Raw genomic sequence first — 18,482 nt, 5'->3', positions numbered from 1 at the left:
CATTTGCTTGAAAATGGATATTAATCTGCTATTAGTTTCTTGTTTCTGCTCTAGGTCTCCTTTGTAGAAAAGTTTTACTTAACTGTATTATGAAGGGACAACAGGGTAATGGGGAGATAATAAGCTTTTCAGATTGGGAGATCTACCACTTAAAAAGTGGCTGTGGGCAGGACACTTAAATTCTTTGGAACTCAACTAGGTTCACTCAAATTTAAAAATGAGAATAATAATATATACCTTGAAGTGTTTCAGAGAAAGATCTAACCTAATGCCTGGGTATAAACTTCAATAAAGACTCTTTTATTTCATTTTTCTCCCTTTCTGAGTGAGCTCATCTCGGTCATAAAGATGCTATGAGGAGCACTGAAAAGACCACTGGACCAGGAGTCAAGAGTTGTGTGCTGGTAACAGCTTTGTTATTAATCATGTAATTTTAGGAAAGTCACTTTCTGGGCCTTAGTTTGCTTATCTGTTAAACGTAAAGGTTGAACTCCAATTCTGTTCTATGACTCTGTTATTCTAAATATATTTTAATGGACTAGAATCTCAATGTTGGAAATGGTCGTATAATAACTGTACTAAGAATAAATAAATCATTTTGAAAACAAATAAGCTGATTTCCAAATCCTAGAATTAATAGTTACATCGTTCACTGTAGTGAGCTCATAGATAGATAGGTAAATAGATAGATAGATAGACAGATAAATAAATAATGCACATCTTGAGGACTGAAGTTCTCCTAACAAATCTTCTACCTGTTTATTAATTAAAATCTATGATCATGCAGAACACATACAACTTTCAAAAGAAACATTACAACAAGAGTCTAGGCTGCTACAAGTTTTAAAGTATGAGCTTAAGCCAACCTACTCAAAGAAATTCAGAGTGAAAATGGACTTTCTCCTTTAATCATCACTCTGTGAGGTGTTGTGTTTGATATAATTTTATAAGTAGGGACTTCAGAGAGAAGAATTATCTCATTTTCCATATTTGGAATACTTCCATATTTGTGTAGAAAGAAAAGTTTGCTCTCCACTCCAGTATCCCCAGTGTTAAACTGATACGCACCTTGGATTTATTTTGTTTCCATTGTATAAACTCAATACTTGACTTCAAAGAAAAGTAAGATACAAAGTCCCTCTTTTCTAAGGGGCAGAAATCCTTTGTGTCAACTGGTTGACCCTTGCTCTGTCAGGTCCTATTGGAAGTCTTTTGTAACACAATGCAGGGGACTCTTCCATGTGTTGATGCTATTTACATAGTCGGGTGGACCTGGCTAGATATAAAAATCACATAAACTCATGAAAGATTATGGTCCCGTTTCCTGACCACAAGGATGGTGATTGATATATCCAAGGAACCTCTGTTACTCAGAAAAATTGCTAAATGTTCTACCATGAGGGGCACTTTGAAACACTGAGGGAAAGAAAGAAAGAAGAAAGCTGAATCTAGACTTCTGTAGGTTTGTGGCAGGGGAAGAGGATCTGTTTGAATCCGACAAGGGATTTGCTTCGGGGAATTTCCTGTCCGGCCCATTATTACCGGGGTCTTTGTAGATTGCGCAATGACGTTGGGTTCCCCATTGGGCAGCTCCCGGGGAAAGCAATGGGGAATTCTTACGCTTTCCCTCTAGGTCTCAGAAGGATCTCGTTTTCTCAGTGTCTCTTTCAGGTTGGCAGAAGCCAGGAGCCTGACACTTCCCTCAGATGGGACAGGCAGGCTCGGTGGCCGCGTAAACACACTGTAACCAAGTTCTTTGCTGATTTTACAGAGTTTCATTTGCTCCCAAGAAGCACTGACGGTACTCAATTGTCTAGTGCTGGCCTGCCCCACAGGAGCCTGGGGGCTCCTTTCCCCTAACCCAGAACTAGCAGCACGGGGGGCGGGGAAGCAGGGGTGGGGAGGGGTGGGAAGGCAGTGGTTTCCTTGCGCACAGCGCGATGTTACTTAGTGAGTCGCTGAATGGGGAGCGCTGCTGTCCCCAAGCCGATTGGTACTTCTTGTCAGGAAGAAACGCCGAGAGGTGGGAGTGCCTGGGGAGGGAGGCAGGCGGTCCCTACCGCAAGCGCGGGGAGCTGCCTTTCCGCTCCTTTGCCTGCTTTCCAAGCCTGGGCTTTTAGGAGTGGCTGAAGCTGCGGAGCGCTCGAGGAGCCTGTGAATGAACCCTCCTCCTCTTCCTCCTCCTCCTCCTCGCTGAGTCTCCTCCTCGGTGCTGACGGTACTGTGATATAATGATGATGGGTGTCACAACCCGCATTTGAACTTGCAGGCGAGCTGCCCCGAGCCTTTCTGGGGAGGAACTCCAGGCGGGCGGGCGCAACAGCCGCGAACATTAGGTGCTGTGGACAGGCGCTGGGACCGGGCTCTGCGGTCAGCCCCGCATCCTCCCGCATCCTCCAGCACCATCCCGCACCCTTCCCCAGGCCACCGCGCTTCCTATGTGACCCGCCCCGGCAACGCCGAGCCCATTCGCGCAGCGCTGAGGTGAATTTTTCCCCTCAACTGCAGTAAAGCCGCCTTTCAAGGTAATCACGTTTCTTTTGTTCCCCCTTAAAAAAAAAAAAGAAAAAGAAAAACTTATAGGAAAAAAAATCGAGTTTAGAAAAAAAGAAGTACGTTGTAATTGGTAGAAGGCTTTAATTAAAGCTAAGAGAACTAGCTCTGAGAAATTAAGAAAATATGTGCACTGTAAAAAATGCAGGTAACTTTCAGAAGGATGTTTGGAGAGAAGAATACAGGGGAACCTTGGTGCTGAAAAAGATCCAGACAAAAGAAGCCCGGGGTGGGGTGGGAGTAGAAGGACAAATGGAATTGGGGGAAGGGAGGGAAGGGAATGCAGAGAACCCCTAGAAACGTCGTGGGGTCTTGAGCTGGAGAGGAGGGACCCGTGGCACCTTGATCCTTTTTTCTTCTTTCTTTTTTTTTTTTTTTTAACCTGCTCGAGGCAAAAGTTTGAATGGGGACCACCGAGACTTGCTCACATACAAGTCCCCGAAGCCGCCTTGGTGCAGGCCACCTGGCTCCCGGCCCCTGATGTGTGGTCAGTGCCCGGCGTTCCTGGAAAGCTGTTCCCAAGCAGCTTCTGACAGGGCGATCCGGGACCTGCGCGGACGTGACCCCCTCAGCCCGCGGGCGGTCTGGGAGGAGGTCCGGTCGGGGAGGTGCAGGGTCCCCGGTCCGCGTCTCTTCGGCGACGCGGGGGCTGTCAAGGCTCTCTCCGGTGCCCCTGGGTTCTTTTGTCCTACGCGCGGTGCGCCGGAGCCGGCCGGGAGGGAGCAGGGGATGGGGGTGGGGTGTTTGGAGCGACGCGGAGGTCTGCGAGGCGCCAGGGCGGGAAAAGCTTGCCCCGAACCAGTAGGGATGTGCAAGAATTTTATCTCACCCTGAGGAGCGAAGTGGAGGCTTTTGCTCTGGTCTCAACGAGCAAACCAGCGCTCAGATCGCTCTTCAGACAAAGGTGGCGCGGGGACCCGAATCTGGGGCCTCTAGGACCAGCCCTCTCGCCCGGACTACTGCAGTCCTCCTTTTCCTTCCATTTCCCCACCCCCTCCCAGCCCGCGGCCTTAGTTGAGGAACTTTACTGGCGGGTCTTGCGGCGGCGGAGAGCGAGTGGCGGCAGCTCCGGGGGACGCCCTCGGCTGGAGCGCCCCACCTCCCTGCGGAGGCGTGGGCGCCACCGGTCTACATCCCTGGTGCGTGAGGGCTGGGGGGCATCAGGGTTGTCCAGGCTCACTGTCTGTGTCACTAGGCGTGGAGCAGTCAGTGGGTTAGGCAGCGGAGAGCGAAGTAGAAAACTAGTGTCATAGCTTAAACTATTTGCTCTCGGATCCAGCTGCGCCGTAGCAAGTCCTGCAAGTCCCCGGGAGATGCTACGGGAGGGAGGAGAAATCTACGCGGCGCCTGGAGAGCTGTCCCGCGGTGCGCACACCCACAGGCGGAAGGACAGTCTCGCTATCTGTGTCCGTTTCTCATCTTTGTCTCTCCCTCTCTGTCTCCATCTTCTCTGCCTCTCTTCCCCTCTTCCAGCCTCTGCTTGGTCTCTTTCGCTCCTGCGTCCCCTCCCCCCACGGCTGACAAATGAATGGCTAGTGTGAAATCCCTGCCTCCTCTGTCCGCGGAGGCTGGCAAGGAGGGAGGAGCGAGGGAGGCGGTGCGCTCCTTCGGATCTACCCCCACTTGCTGTGCTTCGAGCTTGCAGAACCCAGATGTCTAGGAATAGGGAGTTTCTTGGTGGGTGTGGGCGCCCCCTGATGGAGAAATGCAGCACATGTGGAGGACAACGAGCCCCCCCGCCACCCCAAACCAAATGAGCCGCTTTCACAGCCATGTATTCAAGGATGGAGCACCCTAGCTTCCCCTTTAGTTGTTAGTGTTCTACTTCGGAATCTGCGACGTAAATCTAGGGATTTGGAGGGCCCAGGAAAAAGACTTGTCTTTAAGGGCCGAAGCGCCTTCTCCCGAGTCAGCTGGGACATGCGCGGCACTCTGGGCCAAGCCTGCAGTTTGGTGGACTAACGCACGTGGCCAAGGGAGGATCCAGGTTTCGGGGGGCTTGGCGCTCAATCTTGGACGTCACTTTAAGAAAGATCATACAGAATGCCTTACTTTTGGAAATTTTATTAAGGCCCACGACCACTCAAACCCAAAGCTAGGGTCCCGCCCCAGACCATTGCCTAAGAAGGGACCCTAATCCAACATTTAAATTTCCTCAATTCCACAACACTCGCCGAACATGGAAATTTGGGAGGAGGGCGCCGCGAGGAAAAAGGAGAAAAGGGAAGGAAAGGGACGGTGGAGAGAAAGGGAAGAAGAAAGGAACAGAGACGGGGCACATGCACGCAAACAGCCGGGAGCGGACCGGCCGGGTTCCTTTCAAGGTTTTGGACTAAATTTCGCGTCTCCTTTTAAGCCATTGTTTAAATCCCCAAAGCGATAACAAACCCTACTGAAGCGGCGTGCTGGGAGGGAAGGCGGAGGAACTAGCCCCTTAGAGAGGCTGGGGCGGGGGGCATCTCTTCACGCCTCAGCCCGCGCGAAGAGAAGAACCGCACCAGGCGCTTCCCGCAGCGCCGGGGCTCATCAGCCGCCGCCACGTGGGCTGGGGCTTCAGCTCCCGGCCCGAGACGGGTGTGACTTCTTGGGCTCGGAGACAGCTGCACTACGGGACCGGCAGTCGCTCAGCGCAGAGGCTGGCGGGGCGCCGCCTGGGTCCCCGCCCAGAGGCCAGTGGGGGCGTGGCTTTAGTCCTTCCGCGGGACAGGGGCGGGGCGGGGAGAGCGGAGCGGCGGCGCACCCAGCGCTTAGGCTCCGAGAGGCTGCTGGAGCCGACCAGACTTCTATCCTGACGGCGCTAAACACTTATTAAATAAAAAACCATTTGAATTTTTTTTTGCCTTGCTTCTTGGGCGTGGTAGGAGGAGTTTTCCCCTTGCGACAGAAAAGAAGTAAAGATTTACTCCAAGCAAACATTTTTGGCAGAAATATGAGACGAGTTTATCCTGTGATCCATATATTGACTTTAAAGATCACTTTTAGTCAATTGCAGGATAATCACCTTCCATACGTCCTAAAGAGTTCGTCTAGCGTGGCAAACAATTGCCATTGAAAGGACTGATAGATTCCATGAGCGCAGACCTTAGGGGCTGTGAGTGTAAATCTTTGCATGAGGAGCTTTAGCTCGGGCCCGGCCCATAGTGGGAGCTCAGCTCATATTTATGAAATGACTGAGCTAGTGACTTGGGGGAATGCGGCCCAGAGTTGATGCCGCCACTTAGTGCTACATTTTAGACTCTCCTACTTCTTCGCTTTATCTTGGAAGAACAGAGTTTTAATGATCTATTCCATCTCCAATTCTGACATCTAATTGATCCCCTTTCCCTTCCTTTTTGACTCCTAAAAGCTGTGACCTAAATTCTTTTAAACACTGCTTGGCAATTGTGCCAATCCTACAGTGAAAATATTCCTCTAAAGACCTAAAATGGGATGTTTTGAGTCTAATATAAAAATAGGAAGGCGTCAATGGAAGCAACAACTAGTTTTCTGAGATAAAATCTGTGCCAGTTTGGGGAGTATGTAACCTGGGATGTGAGGGCATATCAAGCAGAAGGTCTCGGAGGCTGACTTCAGGTTCTGAGTTCTATGTGAAAAAAGGAAGATTTTACAATTGTATGTGCCTGTCCCAACTAAACTGCAAAGGGTTCCACGGATTCCAAAGTGGCTGAGCAATTACTTGCTCCAGCAGGAAGTCCACGGTCCTTCGTCTTGTGGGTGGTGGGAAGAGGGAGGAGAGTCAAGACATTTGCTAAAGATTTGTGTAAGAATTCAAAGTTTCGCTTTGTTTTCCTTAGTAGATAAAAAAATATATATATAAAGTTAGCCCTAAATTGTATCTCCTGCTTTTAATTTCAAGTTTAAAAAGAATTTAAATTTAATTTTAACTTTAATTCAAATTTAAAGTTTGAAAAGAATCCCCCTAGATTTATATATGTTTACAAACATAGGTTTCTTCTTTTTCCCTGTGCCTACAAACTGGAAGGAAATACCTGTGCTATCCTAAGATACCTATATCTGCACCCTTGTAAATTGTTTGGAAAGGACCTAAAAAGTTAATTTAAGGCTGAATATGATTAATGTTAAAGATATAGTCATTGTTCTTTCTTTCCTCACATTATTACTCTTAAATACTTTGTGGTTAATGATTGGTCAGTAATTGAACATCAGAGCCTTTGAGAGCACAAAGATCAACCAGCACTGTCACCCAACAGCCATATAACTAAGCTCTTTTTGCCTAGTGGGATTCAAACATTTTTATTGACTTTATTCATGGACAAACATCACTAGATACTGTATTTAAAATGGGATATTGCCCTGTGACTGAACAGAACTTCTCCAGACCCATGGTTCTTTTGAGGAAGAGAATGAATGACTGTAGTAGGCTATTATTCCACCACCCACCTAGAGAAACCAGTTAGGACTCACAAATACTCATTGTTGGGGGTTACTGGCTCTGGTATGAGAAAACATGCTGATTGTTGCATAGGTCTGTACTTTACCAGAAAACACAAGGCCCGTACTCTCTCTGATTTGGAATCAGAACAAGGAGAAGTAGAGATAAATGTCTTGGCCAAGCTCCACTTCAGTTAGTGAACGTTTGCCAGTTTCCTCTGTTAGCCTAAATGTGGTTAATTACTTATATATACATTTATACATTTATATTATGTATATGTTCTCCAGGGTATTTGACTGCGGTGTTCTTATCACTGAATGTGCCAGGGGTGGTTCTATTTCAGTGGTCAGTGCAAAGCATCTTTATCTAATGTTGTTTGTTTGTTGTGTTTCCCTGAAATGCCTCTGGATAGATCTATCATCTTTAAAAGTGTGTAAATGCAGATCTACACTTAAGTTTACCTTTTTCTCTGTATACATCCTTCCTTTTTCTGTGTACATCCTATCTCATTCTTCTTAAGAATTTTAAGAGGTGTTTATGTCTATAAACATGAGATTACATAGTTTATGATAAACACATATATAATATATGTTGTAATGTTTTTATTATTAAATTACTGAGCTGGTATTACCTGTGGTGTAGTGGAAGGAGCACTAGAATCAGAAAGGGCTTAGAATCAGAAAGCTTGAGTTGCATTTCCTAGTTGAGAAAACCAGGTTAGACACAACTTTTAGACATTTGGTATCAAAAATCTATTAAATGGATATGCAGTTATAAACATCAAAAGGGTGAATACCTGTGAAAGGGCTTTGATAAATGAGAACTCCACAAATAAATGGTGTTAAGATATATCCCTGGGGCTCATATTGATCTAATTCTATGATCTTAATAATAACAGCATTACCCAAATCATGTATTTCCTACTAAACCTACAAAATGTGTTAGAGAGGGACATACTGTTTTAAGAATTGTCTAATTTCACACTTGTATGTGGAATCTAAAAAAAACAATACAAATGAACTTATTTACAAAACAGAAGTAGACTCACAGACATAGAAAACAAATTTAGAGCCACCAAAGGGGAAAAGGGGAAAGGGATAAATTAGGAATTTGAGATTAGCAGATACACACAACAATATATAACATAGATGAACAACAAGGACCTACTGTATAGCACAAGGAACTATATTCAATATCTTGTAATAACCTGTAATAGAAAAGAATCTGAAAGAAGAATATATATATATGTGTATATCTATTTCTATATATCTGAATCACTGCTGTGCACCTGAAACTGACACAATATTTTAAATCCACTATACTTCAATTTAAATAGAAAAAGAATTGTCTAGTTTAATTGAACAGAAGACAGAGTCCAGAAACAGGCTCAAACGAACATGGATATTCAGTGGAAATGAAGAATTATTCAATAAATGGATTGGGCACAATGGATTGGTTCACTCAAAATACAAGTCAATCGTTACCTCATCTCTTATCCCAAAATAAAGTTAAGATGGATCTAAAATGAAATGTAGGGAATGACATTTAAAAAAATAACTAGAGGAAATTATAAGATTTTTAAAATAATAAGCTAAGAGTAAGGAAACCCGTGCTAAGGAAAAGGTGAAACCCACGCTAAGGAAAATGTAAAACCCAGAAGCCATACTAGAAAAGATTAATAAATCTGACCAATAACAATTAAATTATTTACACGGAAACAAATAACACATCTGGAAAATATTAGCAACATATGAGAGACAAAAAACTAACAACTCTTTTGATATGCCAGGACCTTTTACAAAAACTAAACCACAATCTATCAAAAAGAAAAAGTGGCAAATGTTTTATGCAGGCTGCTGGCAGAAAGAGAAAAATAAATGTTTTAACATCATCTTAAAAATTGCTCCGTTTCATTCATAGTTAAAGAAATAGTAATTAAAACAACAATGATATTCTGCATCATTTTTTCATCAATCAGAGCCGTAAAGATAAAAATAGTTTAATGAAAGTTTGTGTTGGGTCAAGTTGTGGGGAAACTGGATCTCTCATATATGTGAATAGGTTCATCTTTTTTAGAAAGTGATTTGGTAATAGCTATCAAAATTTTTTTAACTGTATATACCTTTTGACCCAGCAATTCCTCTTCTAGATATTGTCATATAGACATTGGTATGAATGCCACCCAAAACAAATGGCCAAGGATGCCCTTTGCAGCATTATTTCATAGGAAAAATTTGGAAACACCTTAAAGACTCATCACAGGAACTGGTAAAATAAACGATGCTACATTTATCTAGGGGAAAACTATGCAGCTGTTAAAAATGACACAGACACACTGTATTAGCTGATTCAGAATATTCTCCGAGATAAACTGTGTTTTAAGTGAAGAAAGTAAGGTACCAAATAGCGTAAAATATGCACCCAATTATGTACAAAATGGGCATATTCATTCATTCAGCAAATATTTACTGGGTGTCCTGGGCATTGTGGATACAGCAGTGAACAAAACATCAAAGGCTACATCCCTGGAGCTTATATTATGGAGGGCAGAGAAAGGCAATTCCCAAATATACATATACAATGGGGAGATGTGCTATGATGTAAATAGAGCATGAGAATGGGAGTGGAGAGTGCAATGTGTTGTAGATCAAGGAGGAACAGGTTCACCAGGCAGAGAACAGGGCAGTGCTAAGGAGCAATGACATGAAAAAGCTTAGCCAAGTCCAGGTGCAGGAATCCAGTCACATGTTAGCGGTATATCCACATGGTGCCATTATTCCTGTGAAGCAAATTCATGACACTTCATGTTTAAACCATGATATCTCTCTCTGCATTACAGCGTTTCCTCCTTTGAGAAAGCACTCCGTAGCAACATGATAGACAATGCTCTTTACATCTACTTTGTGGCTGAGTTATCCTGGACAATTGGTTGTCTAGGGTAACTAATTCAAAAACTAGAAGACAAACCACTGTGTCTGCATCCTTAAGTCACCCTTTGCTCTGTGGAGCTTCCCCAAGATCAAGGGAGAATGCTAAATATCTGTTTACTAGAACCTTGGCTCTCTCTTTCTCTGAGGCAGCCCATCACCGGCCTGACCGTTATCCCCTCTGCAGACATCTCTTATGGATAGGATTCCTGTTGACCTTGTCTCTTGTGTCTCCCAGGCAATTAAACAGCTTCAGTCAGCTGTGACTTGATTGTTCAATGACTTTTTCCTCTTCTCATTGACTTCACTGGAATAGAAGACTAAATATAGGCACTGGCTGTCATATCTCCCAGGTCTTTCTGTGCAGACAGACTCGTTATCACTAACAAACAATGCTTACAAGACCCACACACAGAAGAGCAGAAGAATAGAGATGGGGGTCGGAGTGGTGCTCAAAACAAAGAAGCTCCAGAAAGTTTCTCATTTAGTAAAATCAAAGAAGGCAAATGGTGTGTTTAACAACCATGACCATGAACACAGTCTTATAAAAACTAGAGAAACGGAATGACATCCCTGGACTCTAAGGAAGAGGCAATGGAAATATAGTTCTGAGGTCAGAACTTTGGGCATTTGAGGTATATGGAGTGGAAATGGATGAGAGGCCAAGCGGCGCCAGTGCTAAGCTTGAGTGCACGGAGCCAAGGCCAGAGGCTGCTGCCTGCTTAGTGCTAATGACTGGCCAGCTAGAATATGGACCTTGAGCTGCCAGGTCTGATTTTCCAAAAGAAGTCAGAGATCTGGGACTTAGTGTGAACTCTCCAATTTTTAAATGTTGGCAACTTATTTAAACATATTTTTGCAAATATATTTAAAACATGACTGATCTCTCCCTTGCACTTTTAATGCACTGGCTCCTTCCCTAGCCTTGTCTTAGGGACAGTCTTACTTGGGCAAGTGATGAGTATACTTGTTATATAGATGAAGAACTGTTTCCTCCCCTCCCTCAAAAAAAAGCCACTTTTATGAGGATGAAGTATGGCACAAAGAGTTAGACTTTTGAGTATCTGCCTTAGACAGGAGATCAGGATGCAGAAGACCCATTCCTGGTCAGGATTACATCTTCCCCTCTGGTTTTGTTATAAGATCCAACACTCTAGATATTGACAAACATCAGATATTACTGAGTCACAGTAAATATTAAATGTATTTCAGGTGTTAATTGGCCCACTCACCCATGTTTAAAGAGATTGTTGACACTTCTCTTCAAAATGTATTTCTGAATAGGAAATAGGGGCATTGGTCACACATTTGGTCAACAAACCTACCTCAAGGGTCTACTCTGAAGCTGGCACTGTGGGTGAAATATTGTGGGCATTAGTAAGCTGAATGTGATACCGGCTCTGCCTTCCGGAAGCCTACTGTTCTACACAGGAGATAAAACATGTTTCTAAATAATGATTCAGAGCACATAGAAATAAGTTATAGGACAATTTACTGTGAGCATGAAGTTGTACACAGCTATAGTAGTAACCCAGGTTATAATTTTCAAATCTAAGAGCTTTAAATACTTTTCTTTTTACTACTAGTGATATGAAACGAGGAAGAGAACGCTGGTAGAAAGCTTCAATTAGAAATTTTAATAATAAATATTGAGTACTGAATATGCTGTGTATCACTGAGCTATATTTTATATACATTCTTTTATCAATTCTCATTGTACTGCTTTTCATTATTAAATAGCTACTGGAAATGAGAGAGTTAGTAACTTACCCAAAATCACAGAGTATAAGCAGAAGATTTGGAACTTGAATTCAGGGCTATTTGACAATGGAAATAGACTTTTTATTATTATTATTTTTTAAAATTTTATTTTGGAAATAGACTTTTAACATTAAGCTTATAAAAGTTTCCTGAAAAAAAGAAAAACAATTAAGAAAAATTTTTCTTGAAGGACAATAGGAAATTATTGTTTGTAAGCACAATTACAGAAAAGTTTCTTATTTGGATTCAGTTAGTACTCATGGAATACACTGTCTTTAATAGCATTGTATGATACAATCTGAAATTTCATTTTGTTGAAAACTGTAGGGTATGTGAAATTGATATCTTAATTTTTCCCTGAAATATTGTTATAGTATTGAGATATGGGTATATACTTCCTGCTTGCTGTGGTATCTTATTAATAAAAAAGAAATGTAGAAACATAATTTCCCAATTAGTGTGTAACAACATCTATTAGCATATCTCAGTAATTATATGATAAATAAACTTAATTATCAAGGTTACTTTAGGATTATCAACTGTATACTTTTCATTGTGAGTTGTCAAATGGCCTATTGATGGAAAATATAAGACATACAATGTATTAGGTAAAAAAAAATGGTCTTCAGGACATATCTAGAATTTTATAATTTTTTTAAGAAAGGTTCTAACACTGATTTCAATATATATATAATAAAGCAATCAGGTAGGGAAGAATATCAAGAGTAAAGGTATAGCTGTCATAAATTATGAAATTGAATTTGAGCCCAAATTGGACTTGGATTCATTCTTACAGCATTTACTTCTTTTTAATCTAGGTTTTCTAAATCATACACAATTTAGATATTCTCTAAGGCAGTTATGCAGGGCACCAACTCAAATATGTGTCAGTTAGGATGCCTTCAGTGACAAGCAACAAAAATCCTTGATTTTATTGGTTTAAATAATAAAGGAATTTATTATCTACTATAAAGAAAGTTCAAGGTTATGGTTGGCTGTAGGTCTAATGCCTGAGCACTTCAGCCCTGCCTCTCCTGATTCTTTCTCAGCTTCATCCCAGAGGGTATCTTATATACTCATGGGTGCAAGATAGATACAACAGTTTCACGAGGTATATCCTATTTTGATAATGTCCAGTGAAGAAAAGCAACCATCACTTCCTTTTTTCTCTTCTTAAAATGAATATACCTTTCCCAGGAGCAACCCCTTCACGCAAGATCCTCTCACATCTCATTGGCCAAAATTGCATCATATACTCACTCCAAAACCAGTCATTGGCAAAAGAAATGGGAACAATGTAATTGACATAGAATAATCAGGATCATCCCCTTGGGCTGGGGTTTGACCCAGGTTCCACTAAAGTATATGGCTGTGTGAAGGAGAGTAGATACTAGAATGGAATTAGAGTTTTGTTAGAAAAGAGAAGGAGGAATGGCTACAGGATAGCCAATCAACAATGGCTGCTATAGAACAGTCCTAAAGGTAACTGAGAAGGGAATAACTGTGGAGATCAAATAGCCCTCTGCAGTTCTTCTGAGCTTAGCTCTTTGATTTCTAGATGGTCCCCAACAATGGTAGTTATCCTCCTCATAATGATAGCTTCATAGATATTTGAGCTGGAAGGGACCATGCTGAGACCCAGATTTGTTAAATGTCTTCACACAATAAATTAATGGCAAAGCCAGGGCAGGGTTTCTTGACTCTCAGTACAGGGTGTTTTCTTTCATTCTTTACCCTTCAGACAGTTGGAACTGCTTTAAAACTCATGGCAAGCACTGGCCTTTTCTGTAATTAACAGCTTCTTATAATATATGTATTTTGTTTGTTCAGCCTCCTAGAAACTAAATTGAGTTTGTGCTTTAAAAAGCCTACTGGAAAAAAAAAAAAAAAAAAAAGAAAAAGAAAATTGGAAAAAATAAATAAATAAATAAATAAATAAAAATAAAATTAAAAAAAAAAACAAACAAAAAAAGCCTACTGAGATCCTTGTTCTCTGTTCTGATACCGTGTGCATGAACCACCAACAGGTTTCCTCCTACCTCACATTTGATGTGAATCCCTTTCTTGCAACATCTCTCTCAATAGCTTCCCCATCTTCTCTTGCTCCATCTATGACCAACTTCCTGTTTCTAAATAGATTTTGTGGTCGCCCCTCCCTCCTTGTGCCAGCTCCTAGCCACTAGTTACTTAGGCTGTGGTCTATATTGTTCTTCCAACAGCCTACCCTGTTGTGGTTGCCCCACACATCCACATTGTTATATGTCCCCAGTTTGGGTTCTGGGATTATTTTGGTAACTACCACATTGGGTGAGAGTCAAACTAATAATTTAAAGTGTTGGGACAACTTCTCCTATTGCAAGTCTCCTCCTGTTTTTACAATCCAAGAGGAGCTGCTTCTTGTACTCTTATTACCTATAATGCACAAATAGAATGTGATGTATGGCCTCCCACAAACCTGAATGCTTATGATTTACTTTGTGTTTTTCTTCTTTTCTTTCTAGGACAAGATGTTGATAAATATAAAGAGCATCTTATGGATGTGCTCTACCTTAATAGCAACCCATGCACTACAGAAAGGTGAGTGTGGTAACAATTTTTTTAGGACTAATTGAAATAAAAATTGAAGTACTGGGGCATGGAATGGGATTATGGAATCATTAAAATAAAGGATGGGGCTTCCCTGGTGGCGCAGTGGTTGAGAGTCCGCCTGCTGATGCAGGGGACACGGGTTCGTGCCCTGGTCCAGGAGGATCCCACATGCCGCGGAGCGGCTGGGCCCGTGAGCCATGGCCGTTGAGCCTGCGAGTCCGGAGCCTGTGCTCCGCAACGGGAGAGGCCACAACAGTGAGAGGCCTGCATACCGAAAAAAAAAAAAAAAAAAAAAAAAGGATGAATTTTTGATCTATTCATTGCTGAACACTTTTAGCTAAAATATTATTAGGTTGAAAACAGTGGTTTAAAAGAAATCAATCGTAACAAAATAATGAACCAGGTGCTAAAGAAGCAAGTGGGCTTTCAGTAACTTCCCAGATTACTTTCAGACTGTGCAAAAAGGCTCACATGTGGGGCTGGGCATATTTTTAACTTCTGCTTTCTTCAACACTGCTCAAAAATTTTCTATATTAAAAAAAGAAGACTATTAAACATTCAGGAGGACAGAGTTTGAAAAAAGTAAAGAAGATAGAGAGAGGGCTGATAGCCAAGTTTTTCCCCCACCTCCATTTCTTTTTTCCTTCCCTCCCCTCCCCTCCCCTCCCCTTCCCTTCCCTCCCCTCCCCTCCCCTTCCCTTCCCTTCCCTTCCCTCCCCTTCCCATCCCTTCCCTTCCCTTTCTTCCCCTTCCCTTTCCTCCCCTTCCCTTCCCTTCCCTTCCCTTTCCTCCCCTTCCCTTCCCTTCTCTTCTCCCCACCCCCTTTCTAGTAACTGGATAAGTACACATCCACTGTTTTTGTTAGCTGTAAATTATATATCCATCTAATGAGTGTCCTGTGATTCCAAATTTGTGGACTCTGGTCTATGAAAAAAGATACTGTGCTGAGTTTCAGTGATCTGCTCCCATCAAGGGTCTCTCCAGACTCAGCTTCCACTTCTTTCTCATACTCACTCTATGCTTCTAGTCTCTGCAAGAATTTACAATTGCATTCATAGACCTTCTTATTCCCTTTTATTTACATGCAGTTCCTTCTGCTTGACAGTCCCTTCTCTTGTTCTCTACAGTTCCACTTCAGTTCATTCTTAAGACTCAAAATTTAAGTATCATTCCATCTATTCATCCATCCATCCTTCCACCTATCCACTCATTTATCCATCCGTTGACAGTATTGTTTGAATACATTCTATGTGCTACATGTTAGTCTGGGCCTCCAGGGATATATCAGTGGATGAGTCATACATTGTCTTGGATTTCATTAAACCTAATCTCCTTAGTTACATGAGGTAAGCGATAAACAAGTAAACAAACAATCCAAGTACTTCCGAATAGATGAATATAAAGCAGAATGACATCGTAGGAAATGGCATAGGGTGGGGGGCAGGGGGGTGATAAAGCGTCTTTGAGAAAGTCATACTTAAACTGATGTGGGAATGATGAGGAAGAGCCAGCCAGCTAAGATTTGGCCTAAGTTAGGTAGTGTGTTTGAACAACAGAAAGTTCACTGTAGTTGGAGAGCAGTGATCAAGAAGAAAGTAGGAGATACAGACAGAGAGATAGTCAGAGGTCAGTTCATATAAATAGTAACAATATCTAATACTTAGAAAAGAGCTTCCTGTGAGCCAAGAACAGCTTAACATTAGCTTATTGAAACATTCGTTATCCATAGAGGAAACTGAGAACCTAAGAGACTTGCTCAAAGCCACACAACCAGTAAGTAGCAGAACTGGGAGATAAACCAAGGCTGTCCCAGGTGTGTGTGAGCTTTACCTCTGTTACGTTTCTTATCTATATAGGGCATTGTAGCTTTAGAAATGACTAGATTTTATTTCCAGGAAGCACTGAAGGAAGCGCTGAAGGGTTTCAGCAGGTGAAAGACATGAGTTGATGAATGTTTTCAAAGTTCCATGTTTGCTATTCTATGTAGATTTGATTGTAGGAGAGCAAGGGTGGCAGCAGGGAGATCATTTAGGAGGTTATTGTGGTCACCTGTGTGTGAAATGGGGCGTGGCAGAAGAGCTGGAGAGAAGTGAATTCTCATCTCTCCAACATGGAGATGGAGGATTCAGACCAACAAATGGATTGGATGTGGTGTGGTGAGGGCAAGAGAGGAATCAAGGACGAGCTGACTTTGGACATGGCTCTCATTCCCCTTTCCAGCCAATTTAAAAGCCCTTTCTCTATGTTCCCATTGTCCCCTGTGCTGTGACATCTGTTATAGCCCATACCACTCGCTATGATAAGTTATGCTTCGTTTTTCTTCCCAAGGGGAGTGTAGCTTCAAGAGAGCTGTTTTTTATTTTCTAGCAGAGTTCCTGACACACTGCTAGCACTTAATCAATTTATGTGTTGAGTGAATAAGTGAATGAATAAATACACAATGTGTGAATACCACAGTGAATGACCTGGATGGCCGTCAGAGTCTAGGCTCCACCAATCCAAGAGCCCAGGAGCTGTCCTTTTCAGCATTTTCAGGAAGTAAAGGTTGAAGGTCACAGAGAGGAAAGGACAACGGCATCCAGTGAAGAGGGAAGACAGAAAGGAGATAGAGAAAAGGAGTTGGTTTGGGTGGGAAGTAATAGGAGGGAATTATAGAGAAAGTAGTGGGAGAACCTTGAGGAACAGGGCAACTCACCCTCCACTTAAAACAAAGAAAGAACTCATACAAACAGTAGGGAAACAAACAAACACTTATGGTATAGCTCCTTGATGGTATTTTAAAATAGTAATAATAGCTAACAGTATTGAGTGATTTCTACGTTACGCCTCGTTCTAAGTATTTTACTTTGTTATCCCTTTTTAATCTTAGCTCTCCGATGAGACACATGCTTTTATTTTCCCCATTTGGCAAATGAGGAAACTGCAATATACCAAAAGATTTAGAGACATAGCTAATGTAGAAGATTATACATCAATTTAGTGATTGAGCCTGTAGGTGAACCCAGGCAGTCTGGCTCCACAGTCCATGCTCTCAACCACTGTATTGTACTTTATCCCAAGCATCAAGTTCTTTGCAAATCTGTAATCACTGTTAAGAGATGTCATTAGTTTGGGGCTAATTTCAGAACAATTTTTACTTTTCATGTGAGGGGTAAAAATTGAACATGTAAGATCCATATGAAACAGACTTGCCAAGTTCATAGTGAATCACAGAGCAGTAACTAGTTGAGTCAACGCAAGTACTCTTATCTTAAGGTTTTCTCTGTTTATGTCTATGCACGCAAAAGGTCAATAACTAATGAACACTCTGTCTATTGGTTTCTGGATTTATTTTAATGCATGAAGAACTCTTTGCTTTAAAAATACCCTTTTATTGATTATCTAGCATTGACCCAGTTATTTGGAAATTCCTCTAATATTAATAAATGCAGCCATGCACAGTTATTAGTAAATGAATGAACAAGAGAGTGACATTAATACTTGAGAGGGTGATAAATTCCTCTATACTCACTCTGACAATTATTTGGCTAAGGTCTGTGTGTGTGTTTGTTCAAATTGTGTAGATAGAATTTGCATTATCCTTGCTCTGCAGAATTTATTGGCAGAGAATGAAACATAACTGATCATTCATTGTTCAGAGATTTCTCCCTTACTGTATTCATTTAGACCACAAACTATCTGGTGGGAATAGTGAAATTTTTTTAAAGCAAATTTTTTTGAATTTTATTTTATTTTATTTTTTATACAGCAGGTTCTTATTAGTCATCAATTTTATACACATCAGTGTATACATGTCAATCCCAATCTCCCAATTAATCACACCCCCACCCCCACCCACCACTGCTTTCACCCCTTAGTGTCCATATGTTTGTTCTATACATCTGTGTCTCTATTTCTGCCCTGAAAACTGGTTCATCTGTACCATTTTTCTAGATTCCACATATATGCGTTAATATACGGTATTTGTTTTTCTCTTTCTGACTTACTTCACTCTGTATGACAGTCTCTAGATTCATCCATGTCTCTACAAATGACCCAGTTTCATTCCCTTTTATGGCTGAGTAATATTCCATTGCATATATGTACCACATTTTCTTTATCCATCCGTCCATTGATGGGCATTAAGGTTGCTTCCATGACCTGGCTATTGTAAATAGCGCAGCAATGAACATTGGAGTGCATGTGTCTTTTTGAATTATGGTTTTCTCTGGGTATATGCCCAGTAGTGGGATTGTTGGGTCATATAGTAATTCTATTTT

At 41.8% G+C, this 18,482-nt stretch overlaps 1 protein-coding gene across 1 annotated transcript in view; it reads left to right on the top strand.

The window, feature by feature from the left end:
* The first annotated feature begins 2,429 nt into the window (after positions 1-2,429).
* VCAN (versican) overlaps positions 2,430-18,482 on the top strand; it is a 114,368-nt gene continuing 98,315 nt past the window's right edge. Inside the window, exons 1-2 of the mRNA XM_060009193.1 lie at positions 2,430-2,525; positions 14,136-14,211. Of these exons, the coding sequence (XP_059865176.1) occupies positions 14,142-14,211 (70 nt within the window). The 5' untranslated portion in view covers positions 2,430-2,525; positions 14,136-14,141. The remainder of the gene's footprint in view (positions 2,526-14,135; positions 14,212-18,482) is intronic.

Source organism: Delphinus delphis, chromosome 3 (genome assembly GCF_949987515.2).
Source record: "Delphinus delphis chromosome 3, mDelDel1.2, whole genome shotgun sequence".
In the NCBI taxonomy this organism is placed as follows: domain Eukaryota; kingdom Metazoa; phylum Chordata; class Mammalia; order Artiodactyla; family Delphinidae; genus Delphinus; species Delphinus delphis.
Note: the sequence above shows the minus strand (reverse complement) of the source record. Positions and strands in the feature narration are given on the sequence as shown.